The following is an 11,906-nucleotide window of genomic DNA, read 5'->3' as shown; positions in this document are numbered from 1 at the left end:
TTATTTTTGATGGCACATCTACCTCCCACATCTTTGTCCAAGATTTTTGTTCTCCATGAGCATTTGATGTGTCTCAGCGGCCTTCCAACTAGGTTTTGCGTCTCATCTTGGTAGAGGCGAGCATATGGTAGGCAGAGCAAACCATGAAAACTTCGTTCTTCTCATCATCCCATGACCAAAATTCATCAACTTGTTTCGTACATAAAGGAATCGAGAGGACGATGTTTGCGTCTGTTGGTAAGAACACTTTCACAATTGTTGTGCGGTCCCAATCTACACTGTTCAATATGTGGTCGTTGATCTGCTGTGGGGGGTTAAGAGCCTGACTGGTGATGGGGTGCATGTTAAACGCTCTTGGAATCCAATTCTACTATCATATGTTTGTTGTTTGTCCGTCTTCAATGCATCCAATTATTCCCCGTGCAAGGGTGTCATGCCCATTTTTTAAGATCACTGATGTCATGTCCATACATGCCCATCGGCTCTTTTATCACATTCGAATCCCCAACACATAATATGAAATTAAATGCAAACTAAGAAAGTGATTGGATGGTTAGTAGGACAGCGGTATATCAAGATCATCAGAGTTCAAGTTCTAGACTCAACAATGATGTTCACATTTCTATGAATTTATTTCAGGAGTTCCAACATTGTCGTCAATTTTAAAATGACATGCTGGCCCAGTCTCTTAAAGATGTTCATAAGGATATGGTGTATATTGAGTTCATAAGCGTGAGTGTATGTATGTGTATGAGCTACTGTGTTCAAAGAAGGATGAGGAAATTAAACAACGCCCATTGCTAGGCCCAACACGAGGCCCGGCGTCCTCCAGATCCACTGCTTGTCTACAGCCCTCTCGATGGACCCCCCTCCAATGGACGCCTTCGACCTTCCCACCACCTCCGGCCCGTCTGCTACCATCGCCGGCGGCGACGAGCGGCCTCCGGAGACCACAGGGGACGGCGGCTTGGGGGATGCGGACACGCGGCCTCATCCTGACAGGTGCGAGACGCTGGCTGCGGCCATTGCAGGGGTGCTAGGTGGCGCGCTCGAGGAGCACGAGGCGCGTGCCGAGGCCACCGCCCAGAGCCAGGCCGAGCTTGCCACCGCCATTGACCGCCTCAACGGAGGTAGGTGCTTACCGCCTGCGTCATTTCTTACGCCCTGGGCTCAAATTTACTTGCTCCCTGCTGCTGCCTCTGCGGCCGTCGTGTGGGGGTTGTGTGGGCTCGTCTTCGCCTAGGGTTTTGTTTGCCCTTTGTGGCTAGTCTGCGTTGAGGTGTCTCCGGCATGTGTTTTGATCAAATGATTCGATACATATTAGCTCTGCTCTTAGCGAATTGGATTAATTGGTACTTACTGATAAGATGTGGCATCTGACTGATCTAAGGACCAACAGATTCTGCTTTAAGCTCCTGAATTTTTGTGGTACCAGTGTTATATGGGTACTCGCGCTAGTATTTCGCCATTTTGGTACTGACTCGGCCTTGTTGTTTGAGAGCATCTCCTATTTCGCCATTTTGGTACTGACTCGGCCTTGTTGTTTGAGAGCATCTTCAACAGACGCGCAACCATGCCACACGCTAAATTATTTTTACAGCGCCGAAATAGCCTTTTTTAGCGCGCAGCAGGGCGCTTGCTCCAGCAGACGCTGCAAAATATGGCGGGGCGCTATAGCTCCAGCAGGCGCGCTAAATTTACAGCGCTCGCGTCCAGCACAATAAACATTTCTTGGGCGGGACCGGGCACAACAAATACACCGTGCGAGGGAGCGGGCACAGCAAATACACCGTGCCCGATGCCGTTTTCCTCCGCGCGCTGAACCAAGTTTACCGCGCGCGTGATTATTGTGCGGCTGCTGGCGCGCCCGTTTGAGCTCGCCGTGCTCAAAAAAGCGTTTTTTTTTCAGCGCATGGCTAAGATAGCGCGCCTGTTGGAGATGCTCTGAGCAGTAGTGAATGTGTATCTTGTGTCGATTTGAACTGAAGATCATTCTTATTGTATGGATGCTCATGTTAGTAGTTGCTTTCAGTTTCGTTGCAGTGTGAGTAGTTTTTCAGAACAGAGGGAATATTTATGACTTATGAACAAATAATAATGTAGAGCATGTGTGGCACGGCTGACTTCACAATAATTGTGTATTTAGAGCAAGTATAAATGTATAATACTAGTACTCTACCTCCGTCCTGGTTTATTAGCCCCCCTTGTATTTTGGGTCAAACTTTGACCTTTGATTAACTACCAAAAAGTAAGTAATATACAACGAAAATAGTATGATTGAAAACGTCTTTTGAATATGAGGGCAGCCCGGTGCATGTAGCCCGCTTGTGCTGAGTCCGGGGAAGGGTCTGACTTCTATTTTGTTAGTCAAATCTACGGTCAAAATTTAACACAAAATATAAAGGGGAAGAACAATAAACCCAGATGGAGGTAGTACGCTATTGACCCGCTTCTTAGATGGCATTTTTGCCTATGTGGAAAAGAGAGATAAGGAAAAAGAGAAGGAATGAGCTCTACGTGTGCTCCTAGGTAAAAACATTAAATGAGTGGAAAATGAAAGAGAGAAAGTGAAAAAAGTACTAACCTAATAGCCAGCTCTATACTAGGAATTAAGGTTTGCATTTGGTGATATGGCAGATTTATATAGCTATCTGCTGGCTCTATAATTATCCTAAATAAGCAAAACACAAACAAGAGTGGTTTGGAATATCATTGGGGCTCGGTTCTTGGATAAAATATGCACTTTGAAACACCCAAACAACAAAGTGAAGTATATTAAGCAACTAACTCAGTGGACGAATGCACAGAAATGAAGCCAGAGAGGTGCTAAGTTATGGCATACAAAAGGTTTCACTAGATTGGAATTTAAATTATATTACTGAAAAGTACATCACTGTTGATACAGACACAAATATGATAGTTAAATTGAAAAAACACATGGAAATACGCAGAGCAAGATAAATACCTGATTGGGGAAGATTTGATCCAGCAAATCATACCCAGAAAGTATACTACACTTTTTTTTTGTGAAAACAGGTTTTTTCCCTGTGCTCTGCACCCTACCAGGCTACCAGCACCATCGAGTTAATTGCAAGAAATTAAATGCGGTCTTAGGGTAACTAATATACATTTAATCATATTTCCTATGAGAGATTGCTTATCGTGCTTGCAGTATTGAGAGGCGCATGTGATCCTACCTTGAACCATGTTGTGTGAAGTACATCAGCATTTGGCAAGATATCGCCCCGGAGATTTATACTTCTATTATTTGGATGCTTATTTTGTGGTTCATATGTTTCTGAATTGAACTTAGTGTTGTTATTTTCTCTGCATGTATATTGTTTCCAACTCTCGCTATGCGTCGTGAATTTTATGAAATTATGCCTATTGGTTTCTGCAGAACTAGATAAGTTATTGGAGAATGCACCCTCACCGGTAATAGCGCAACATGCAGCAAGGATTTCCTCTATCCGCAAGAGAGTGTTAGCGCTAAACATGCTACTGAAGTCCATACAAAGACGTATAGATAATATTGATAGAATGATTTCTACTGGTGTTACGAGTGGTACTATTCACCATACTAACACTATAATTGATTCTTTATTGCACTACTCGTCTTAGATAAACCTGATGAATTACGATATTCATGTTGTATTATATTTGCAGATCATTCATCTCGTGTGCAGTTGCAAAACCAGAATTAAACTTGGATTGAGGTACATCACTTTGGTCTATTATCATTTCTTTTTCCAGTATATATTATCATTTCAGCTGATATATGTGTGTGCTCATGATAAACCCGAGTAAGCTACAGTTCAGATATATGACGATGAATTTTGGTAGTCTGAATCTATTTTGTAGATACACGTTTTCTGATATTTTTGACAATAGATCAGTGATCATTCAGCCAGTAGAGTTGTAGCATCTAGCTACTCAGTTTAGTATTATAAATGCAACAGTTTCATATCTGAAATATTACAAGCTTGTTCTAGCTTTAGATTATATATGGTATATGTCAGTTACTCCCTCCGTTCCTAAATATAAGACCTTTTAGAGATTTCACTATGGACTACATACGGATGTATATAGACATATTTTTGAGTGCAGATTCATTCATTTTGCTCCGTATGTAGTCTGAAATCTGTAAAAGGTCTTGTATTTAGGAACGAAGGGAGTACATAAGAAAAAACCCTTTTAGCTCACAGTTCTATATTTACTTATGATAAGTATCTCCCAACACCAGTGCTATGAATTGCAGGATGTAGAAGGAAATTTCCTGTGTTCCCCGTGAATTGCTCACCATTTCTGTCAGCTGAACTGTAATTCAATAGCAATGCAGGCGGGCATTTTCACAAGAGGCTGTGTATAATAGTGAAGAGTGGTGATTGCAGCTGCCCTCCGAATTGGTATCACTAGGAACGCTTCATTCATTTGATCATAGAGTTGAAGTTGTAGTAGTTTTTCTGTGGGAACGGTCTCTTCTCCTTGGTGGCGTGAACAGTGAAATGCGCTTCAGATGTACCATTTGCACTCATGTACCATTTTCTCTTGGGGAATCCGTCTCAACATGTACAACACTAGATTGCAAGGGGTAAACAATATTTTTCTCTCATGTTGTGGAAATTTGGAATAACTGTGTTGTGCATATTGAAGATAGCAACCGCTTGAATTCATGAATTATGTTGGCTGACAAACCATGAATATTCTGAAGGTGCTTTTGGACTGGGACTATTCCCAAATTGTATGTGCCTCTTGGCATAAACAATGCAGCCAATCAGCATACATATTCTTGCCGGCAAGGCAAGTTGCGGAAGTTCTGAACAAATGATTTGAAACATGTTGGTTTCTTCCATGGTTCAAATCTGAAGAAAAATCATGCAATTATGACGAGAATAAATGAACAGGTAAATCGCTCGCTCATGGTTTGGTTTCAGGGCACCGGTCAAGTAGGAAAAGGACCGAGCATAGCTACATAAGTAACAGACCCCTGAAGAACAATGGTTGAAGCAATTAGCTTGCTTTCTTGAGAAATGTTACAGTTTACAGGCAAAATACTGGTACAGTGAGACTTACCAGCAGGCTTCCTCAAGATAATAATGGAAAGAAAAGAACTAAACAATGAACAGATGTTAGGTGAACCTATGTCGGAGGTTGTGAACCAAAGCTGTACATGGCCCCTATCTAGTGTGTCTGTCTAATTTTACACCCAATATTACAACAACATCACCAAAAAAATCTTGGTATCAAGATCTTCCCTTCATGATTGCCGACTTCTCAAGTACACGAAGAACCTGTATTCATGGATGGATTTCAAGGAGATGGGCATACATAAGAAGGTTCCATTCATGTTCACTAACTGCTGTCACCATTTTACCTGTGATGTTCTGCTCACAGGCGCATGTAACCTTCCCTGTGGCCTTTGAAGAGTTTCAGGTGCCCCTTGTTCTGGGAGCCACTCATGGTGAGCTCACGCCGGGTTCGCCACGCCGACACATGAGAATACAGTGAAGGGAACAGAAAGCAAAGCAGCAGGAGCAGCAAGATCACGGCGCATATCAGCATCACATTGGCGAAACCGTCCAGATTTGCGGGGTTCTTGTTCTGCTCGGTCCATGGCACGCCACCGACATTCATCCCGAAAACTGCGTAAAATTGCAGGCAAGGATATATCCAGGTGATCACCCATGAACAGGAAACAACCTGATGAAGGGGAAATGCAGTACGATGGCCAACATGGAGAACTTACCTCCGGTTACAATGGAGAGAGGGAGGAAAACTATGGAGAGGAATGAAAGATAGTATAGGCTCTTGTTGATCTGCTCTGACTGCCAGCTGTCGAGGCTGGCCTGCAGCGTGGTCACTCTGTTCGTTATGAATCCAAGGTTTTCCTTGAGCCTCCTAAGGCGGCCAATCAAATCTTCGAGGGCGGCAATATCCCCGGTTGTGAACCAATTCTTGCTCGCGCATCTTTCCTTCACACGGGGGAATACTTGTTCGCCGTGAGAAACCACCTGGAGGAACAATATATTAGCATCAGGCCTCCGACTTTTATTTCGTATCATGGTATGGTAGGCCATGAAACAACAGACGATATCGATCTTGAGGCCACATCACTAAAGTATGTCACACTCAAGTTCCCAGTATATCTCTTCCAGAAATTTGAGAGAGTATTCAACAAATACCTGAAGTAGGCGCTGTAAATCAAGGTGCATTTTGGGGAATCTCCTACCATCCAACAGAAGTTTCCTCATGAAATGACCACCTGCAATCAATATACATAAGCATACCATGAAAACCGGCAAAGTCTCAAGAGACGATTTGCAAAGTGCTAGCTGAATAACATTTGCCATCCGATACCTTGTCCATATCTCCTTTGCTGAATCAAACTAGACTATTACTAGACATAAAGTAAAGTAAAGTAATTTGATTAGATGATACTACAAACAGATTTGAGTACATGTTTATTATTGACATTAACTTGTCTAGAACCCCATATATTGATGAACAAAATTGCCCCAATAACTCAAACATGGCAAAGAAAAGATCTTGTTAGGCAAATACCACCACTACAGTCATGACATTTCTGAAAAAAAGGTTGCTACTAAGTGCTAACATGTTATAAGCTTTCCTCTCGATCTTTATTCCTGCATTAGTTCATCTTCAATCTACGAGGGAATCCTCTCTAGATGGAAAAACACCATTTTAGAATCAGCTTAAGCACAAACGTGGAACCAAAACTGTGTTGCAAATCGAACAATCTACAATTAATCCAAGAACATCAGCAAGCTCGTTTTGACCTTCCAGAAGTTCTCCCAGTCCGCTGTTCCAACGCACATCAACAATGGCAACAAATTTGACAACCAACCCCCATTTCCTTGCCATCAAGTTAAGCTTCCGGTTCAATTAACATTCTATGATGATGATTAATGCAACCCATGGAGTTCATACAACAAGAATGTTGTCATCACCAACCACAAAGGCGTAGACATGAAGCTAGTGTCAACCCCTAAAAGATCGCCTTTCTTTCTTGCAGAGTCTTAAAAAGATCACTAGAAAAGGCACCGTAACACATAAATTATTGTATTGTTTGAGGTTACCAGCCAAGAAAGCAACCTCCGTCACCCACCTTTGTCGATGTGCAGCTCGATGTTGTCGATCTCCATCTCGAGGCGCGTGACAATGTCGTGGACGTGGTCGACGTGCGTGCCGAGCACGTGCACGAGGAGGTTGGACACCGTCCGGGGCACCGGGTTGTCGGTGTGCGCGCCGTCCGCGTGGTTCATGGCGAGCAGCGACTCGAGCAGGCGCTCGTCGATGACGACGCCGCCCTCGACGGCGCGGCCGCCGCCGTGTCCCTCTTCGGCGAGCGAGGCGGCCACCCCGAGGGGCACCTCCGAGAGGAGGGACGCCTGCGTGGTCCCGAACGCGAGCCGCGGGACGGCGCCGACGGACACGGTGATGACGGAGCTCTCGGTGACGCGAGCTGCGAGGCGGATCGCGAAGGCGCTGCCGAGCGGCCCCGGCGCGCTGACCCGGAGCACGAGCGCGCCGCTGCCGCCGTCGGCGACGGCGCCGCAGTGCGGGCCGTTTCCGACGAGCGCGAGGATCTCCTGGAGCGTGAGCGGCGGGCAGAGGAGCTCGATCAGCGCCTGCGCGTGGTGGAGCGGCTTAGCGGCCGCGCCACCGGCGAGCAACCGCGGGAGCTCGACGTGATGCCACGTGAACGCCCCCGTCGCGGAGGAAGGCGACGTCTCCGGCGACGTAGGAAGGTCCCAGGGCGCGTTAAGGTACCGCCCCTCGCCGTCGAACTCCAGCGCGTGCCGCGGTACGGCGCCGGACGCGAGCGGCTTGCCGACCACCGGGGACGGCGACGGGGGAGGCGGCCCGCGCCGCGGCCGCAGCATGTTGCACCCCACCGCCTCCACGAGCGGCGAGGCCTCTCCGTTGCCGGCAGCGGCTGCCATTGGCATCGGCATTCGCGTGAGCGCCGGGGAACAACGGCAGCGCGAACTGACCGGGCGGGAGGCGCGGCTGACCCGGCGGGGACTATATCATAGTTTTTCAGCTGTGTTGAGGTCCTAGTCGTAAATTGCGCAGCAGGGGACGTGGAACTCAGGGTCCTTCCTGTAAAGGACCAGGGCCATCCGGCGGGGGTTGTTAAGCTTAATCGGGGAGGTTGTTACTTGCTTGTACTTGGAGTATAATATAATAGTAACAATAATAATGCAATATTTTTTTCGTGGTGCCATGGAGCTGGTAATCTTGGCATGGGTTTGACTATTTCTGGAATCTCTTTCTGTTCCGTGTGCCGGTGGTGCGTCATGGATCACGATCTGCAGGTGTTATTGCCCTTTCGACCCCTCCCCTTGACTATTTTGATACTTGTTGGCATTCTAAAATTCTAAAATCTGATCATTACTCGCACGTCTAGGACGGACGGACCGGCAAGGCTGGCCGAGGTCCGAGAGCATGTATCCAAATGAGCATCCCTACTTCTAGTTGACTTTTCTTCTAGTTGACCTTTCTTATTCCACAAATACCCATTCATCTTCGATCAATTATGACAATACAAAGTAACGTCATAAATGACAAAAATTACATCTAGTTTAGTTGATCTTTGAATACCGAAACCAAAAAACTAGAGTATTATGCCTTCATTTTACTGCATACTTGGAATATCTATCTCAGTGTATCAAGACCGTCCTCTCATGTCGCTCCCGCTTGCGGATCGAGAACGAACCCTAGCCGCCACTAGCACCCCATGTTGGTCACCCTTCCTTTCGCGGCCGCCAACGAGTGTCGCCGAGCAAAGCCCATGTGGTGCGATGACGGCGGGGCGCTCTCTTGCTCCCGCTTGAGCTCTGGCGTCACGTGTTGTTTCTGATCAGGTGGGTGCTCGGTTGAGCGCGCGCTGGCGCGGGCGCTCGCGCTCAAGGTTGCATGATGTGGAATGGCGAAGGCGTGTGGGGGCTCCATACGACACATATCTTGCGCCTGTGATCCATTATGGGTAGCCTGGAGGCGTGTGAGGGGGCTGTGGCATGGCGTGGTGGAGCAACATCGAGTTAATGGCACATGATGACATGAGTCTATCGGCTTTGGTGTCTCCATCACCGAGCGAGCACACGCCAGATGCTTAGTTGCGGGTGGGTGATACTTGTGATCAGCGCTGGGTTTTCCGTGAAGAGGAACGGATGATACAGGACAATATAGGTAAATATTTCCCTCAGTAGAGAATCAAGGTTTATCGAACCAATAGGAGTAACAACTAGCCCCCGTCTTGAGCGACCGCACACAAAGAAGCAAACACTTGCATCCAACGCGGGCAAGAGGGTTGTTGTAAGGACATATATCTACCCTGGTAGTTTTGGTGATTGATGACAATACATTTGCGGACTAATCGTGTGCGATAAGCCTTTCAGGTACTTCCTCGGTTTGCACAAAGACGATTCTTGCTCCTCGGTGTATTGATGTGAAGCCGGTTTTCTCTCTTACGCTTCGTTGTCGGTGGATTTGAGTCATAGGAAAAGTCGTACTATTAAGAGGGGATCCGCTTTCGAAAAGTCTGGGTGGAATCATCACGTACACTTTCCTCTCACCCTCTTTTCCGCTTCGATGGAGCTTTCTTCTCTGCCGAATCCCTGCCCTGAAAGTTCCAAGCGGTAGTACCGCTCCTGCCTCTTATGACCGGTAGTACCGCCCGAGCCGGCGGTAGTACCGCTCAAAGCGGTAGTGCTCCTGCTGGTACCGTTGGCCTGTATCGCTGCTGAGAAGTGTGAACCCTTTTGTGGTCGGACTTTGCGGTAGTGCTGGGCTGTTGTACCGCCCGTAGGGTGGTATTACCGCTTTCTACTACCGCTCCGAGCGGTAATAACGGTCGTGCATCTTCTCTGGTTCGGCCTCCCTATGCCTGAGCGGTAGTACCACTCTGGCTCGTGCAGAGGGGGTGGGTAAGAGGCAGATTCTTTCCCCACTATATAAAGGGGTTCTTCTTCCCTAAGAACTTCACCTTTTGCCCGCAAAGCTCCTTTGTTGCTCCAAGCTCCATTTTAGCCCGATCTCTCTCCCTAGCCAACAAAACTTGTTGATGTTCTAGGGTTTGGTTGAGAGGGCCTTGATCTATACTTCCACCAAGAGAAATTTTATTCCCTCCACTAACCCCTCGCGGATCTTGTTACTCTTGGGTGTTTGAGCACCCTAGACGGTTGAGGTAACCTCGAAGCCATATTCCATTGTGGTGAAGCTTCGTGGTCTTGTTGGGAGCCTCCAATTAAGTTGTGGAGATCGTCCCAATCTTGTTTGTAACGGTTCGGTCGCCGCCTTCAAGGGCACCACTTAATGGAATCACGACACCTCGCATTGTGTGAGGGCGTGAGGAGAATACGGTGGCCTTAGTGGCATCTTGGGGAGCATTGTGCCTCCACACCGCTTCAACAGAAACGTACTTCCCCTCAAAGAGAAGGAACTTCAGAAACACATCCTCGTTTTCATTGGTTCCACTTGTGGTTATTTCTTACCTTTACTTGTATTTACTTCTTTCTTATTATTGTTGTTGTTAGCATCATATAGGTTGCTCACTTAGTTGCATATCTAGTAAACCTATTTGTTGCTAAACCTAATTTGTTTAAAGAAAAATTTAAAATTTGTTAGTTGCATATTCACCCCCTCTAGTCAACCGTATCAATCCTTTCAGTTGTCAATCTCCTTGGACTCGTTATTTACAAGCAAGTAAAGTGTGTAGATGATAGTTGATAAATTCAAAAGAAATAAAAATTAAATGAAGGCAACGAGGTTATTGTAGCATTTATAAACTTATAAGTGAATAGACCTGGGACCGCAGTTTTCCCTAATGGCATCTCTCATGTAGTAGGCATATGATGGGTAAACAAATTACTGTTGGGCAATTGATAGAAAAGCGCAGAGTTATGTGATATTCACGACAATGATCATGTGTATATAGGCATCACGTCCATAAGCAAATAGGGCCGACTCCTACTTGCACCTATTACTATTACTCCACCCATCGATCGCTATCCAACATGCATCTAGAGTATTAAGTAAAACATGATAATGCTTGGAGAACAATGACATGATGTAGACAAAGAGAGTTCAATCAATATGAATTAAAACCATCATTTTATCCATAGTGGCAACAATACAAAGACATATCTTGTCCCCTTCTATCATTGGGATATAGAAACCCGTCAGATTGAATCCACTACAACACACCCCTCTCACTTAAGAAATATCAATCTAATTGGCCAAACTATTTCAATAGATTAAAGAGTTTTACGAAGCTACCATAATCATGCAAATAAGAATCATAATTAGAATTCAGAGAAGACTATATATTTATCATGAATAATCTGAACATAAATCCACAATTCATTAGATCCCAACAAACGCACCGCATACAAGGATTACATCAAAGCGAAGGTGCGATGATCATTTTATTAAATATCAAGAGGGAGAGAGATAGAGGGAGGGAGAGAGGGACGGAGGGAGGGAGGGAGAGGGGGAGAGAGAGAGAGCCATCTAGGTACTAACTAGGACCCATAGGCCTGTGGTAAACTACTCACATATCACCATTAAACTAGCAAGGTTTATGTAGAGGTCCTCCATGAACGATCCCTCTCTGGCAGGGCACCAAAAAAGGGCTCCAGATGGGCACATGGCGGAACATAGACTTGTGGGGGTGGAGAAGTGTTTCGGGTGGCTCCCTAGGGTTTTTGGGATAATTGATGATTTATAGAATGAAGAGGGACGTCAGGAGGCGCCAGGGGGGGGGGGGGCACCACACATCAGGGCACGACCAGCACCCCTGGACGTGCCATGTTGTGTGGTGGCTCCCTCGTGTGTCCTTGAGTCTCCTCCCGAAGCTTAGAGGTCTTCTTTTGGTATAGAAA

At 46.1% G+C, this 11,906-nt stretch overlaps 2 protein-coding genes across 5 annotated transcripts; one reads left to right on the top strand and one right to left on the bottom strand.

The window, feature by feature from the left end:
- The first annotated feature begins 776 nt into the window (after positions 1 to 776).
- Positions 777 to 4,612, top strand: LOC123411657. Of its 3 annotated transcripts, none has more exons than XM_045104623.1 (4): positions 777 to 1,130; positions 3,401 to 3,565; positions 3,667 to 3,716; positions 4,340 to 4,612. In XM_045104623.1, exons 1-3 carry the CDS (start codon positions 860 to 862, stop codon positions 3,702 to 3,704), a joined length of 474 nt encoding a protein of 157 aa, XP_044960558.1. In that variant the 5' UTR covers positions 777 to 859; the 3' UTR covers positions 3,705 to 3,716; positions 4,340 to 4,612. The 3 variants fall into 3 exon arrangements, with proteins under 3 accessions (XP_044960558.1, XP_044960557.1, XP_044960556.1); XM_045104622.1 differs by having other exon boundaries at positions 4,332 to 4,612; XM_045104621.1 differs by having other exon boundaries at positions 779 to 1,130; positions 4,259 to 4,612.
- Positions 4,613 to 5,001: 389 nt separating this feature from the next.
- LOC123411656 lies at positions 5,002 to 8,237 on the bottom strand. 2 transcript variants are annotated; one of them, XM_045104620.1, is made up of 5 exons: positions 7,127 to 8,237; positions 6,183 to 6,262; positions 5,747 to 6,011; positions 5,375 to 5,642; positions 5,002 to 5,291 (listed from the first exon to the last, which is right to left on the bottom strand). In XM_045104620.1, exons 1-4 carry the CDS (start codon positions 7,974 to 7,976, stop codon positions 5,389 to 5,391), a joined length of 1,449 nt encoding a protein of 482 aa, XP_044960555.1. In that variant the 5' UTR covers positions 7,977 to 8,237; the 3' UTR covers positions 5,002 to 5,291; positions 5,375 to 5,388. The 2 variants fall into 2 exon arrangements, with proteins under 2 accessions (XP_044960555.1, XP_044960554.1); XM_045104619.1 differs by having other exon boundaries at positions 5,002 to 5,642; positions 7,127 to 8,236.
- Positions 8,238 to 11,906: the final 3,669 nt, after the last annotated feature.

This window comes from Hordeum vulgare, chromosome 7H (genome assembly GCF_904849725.1).
Source record: "Hordeum vulgare subsp. vulgare chromosome 7H, MorexV3_pseudomolecules_assembly, whole genome shotgun sequence".
NCBI classification, from domain to species: Eukaryota; Viridiplantae; Streptophyta; class Magnoliopsida; order Poales; family Poaceae; genus Hordeum; species Hordeum vulgare.
The sequence above is the reverse complement of the archived record's forward strand: the minus strand, read 5'-3'. Positions and strand labels throughout refer to the sequence as shown.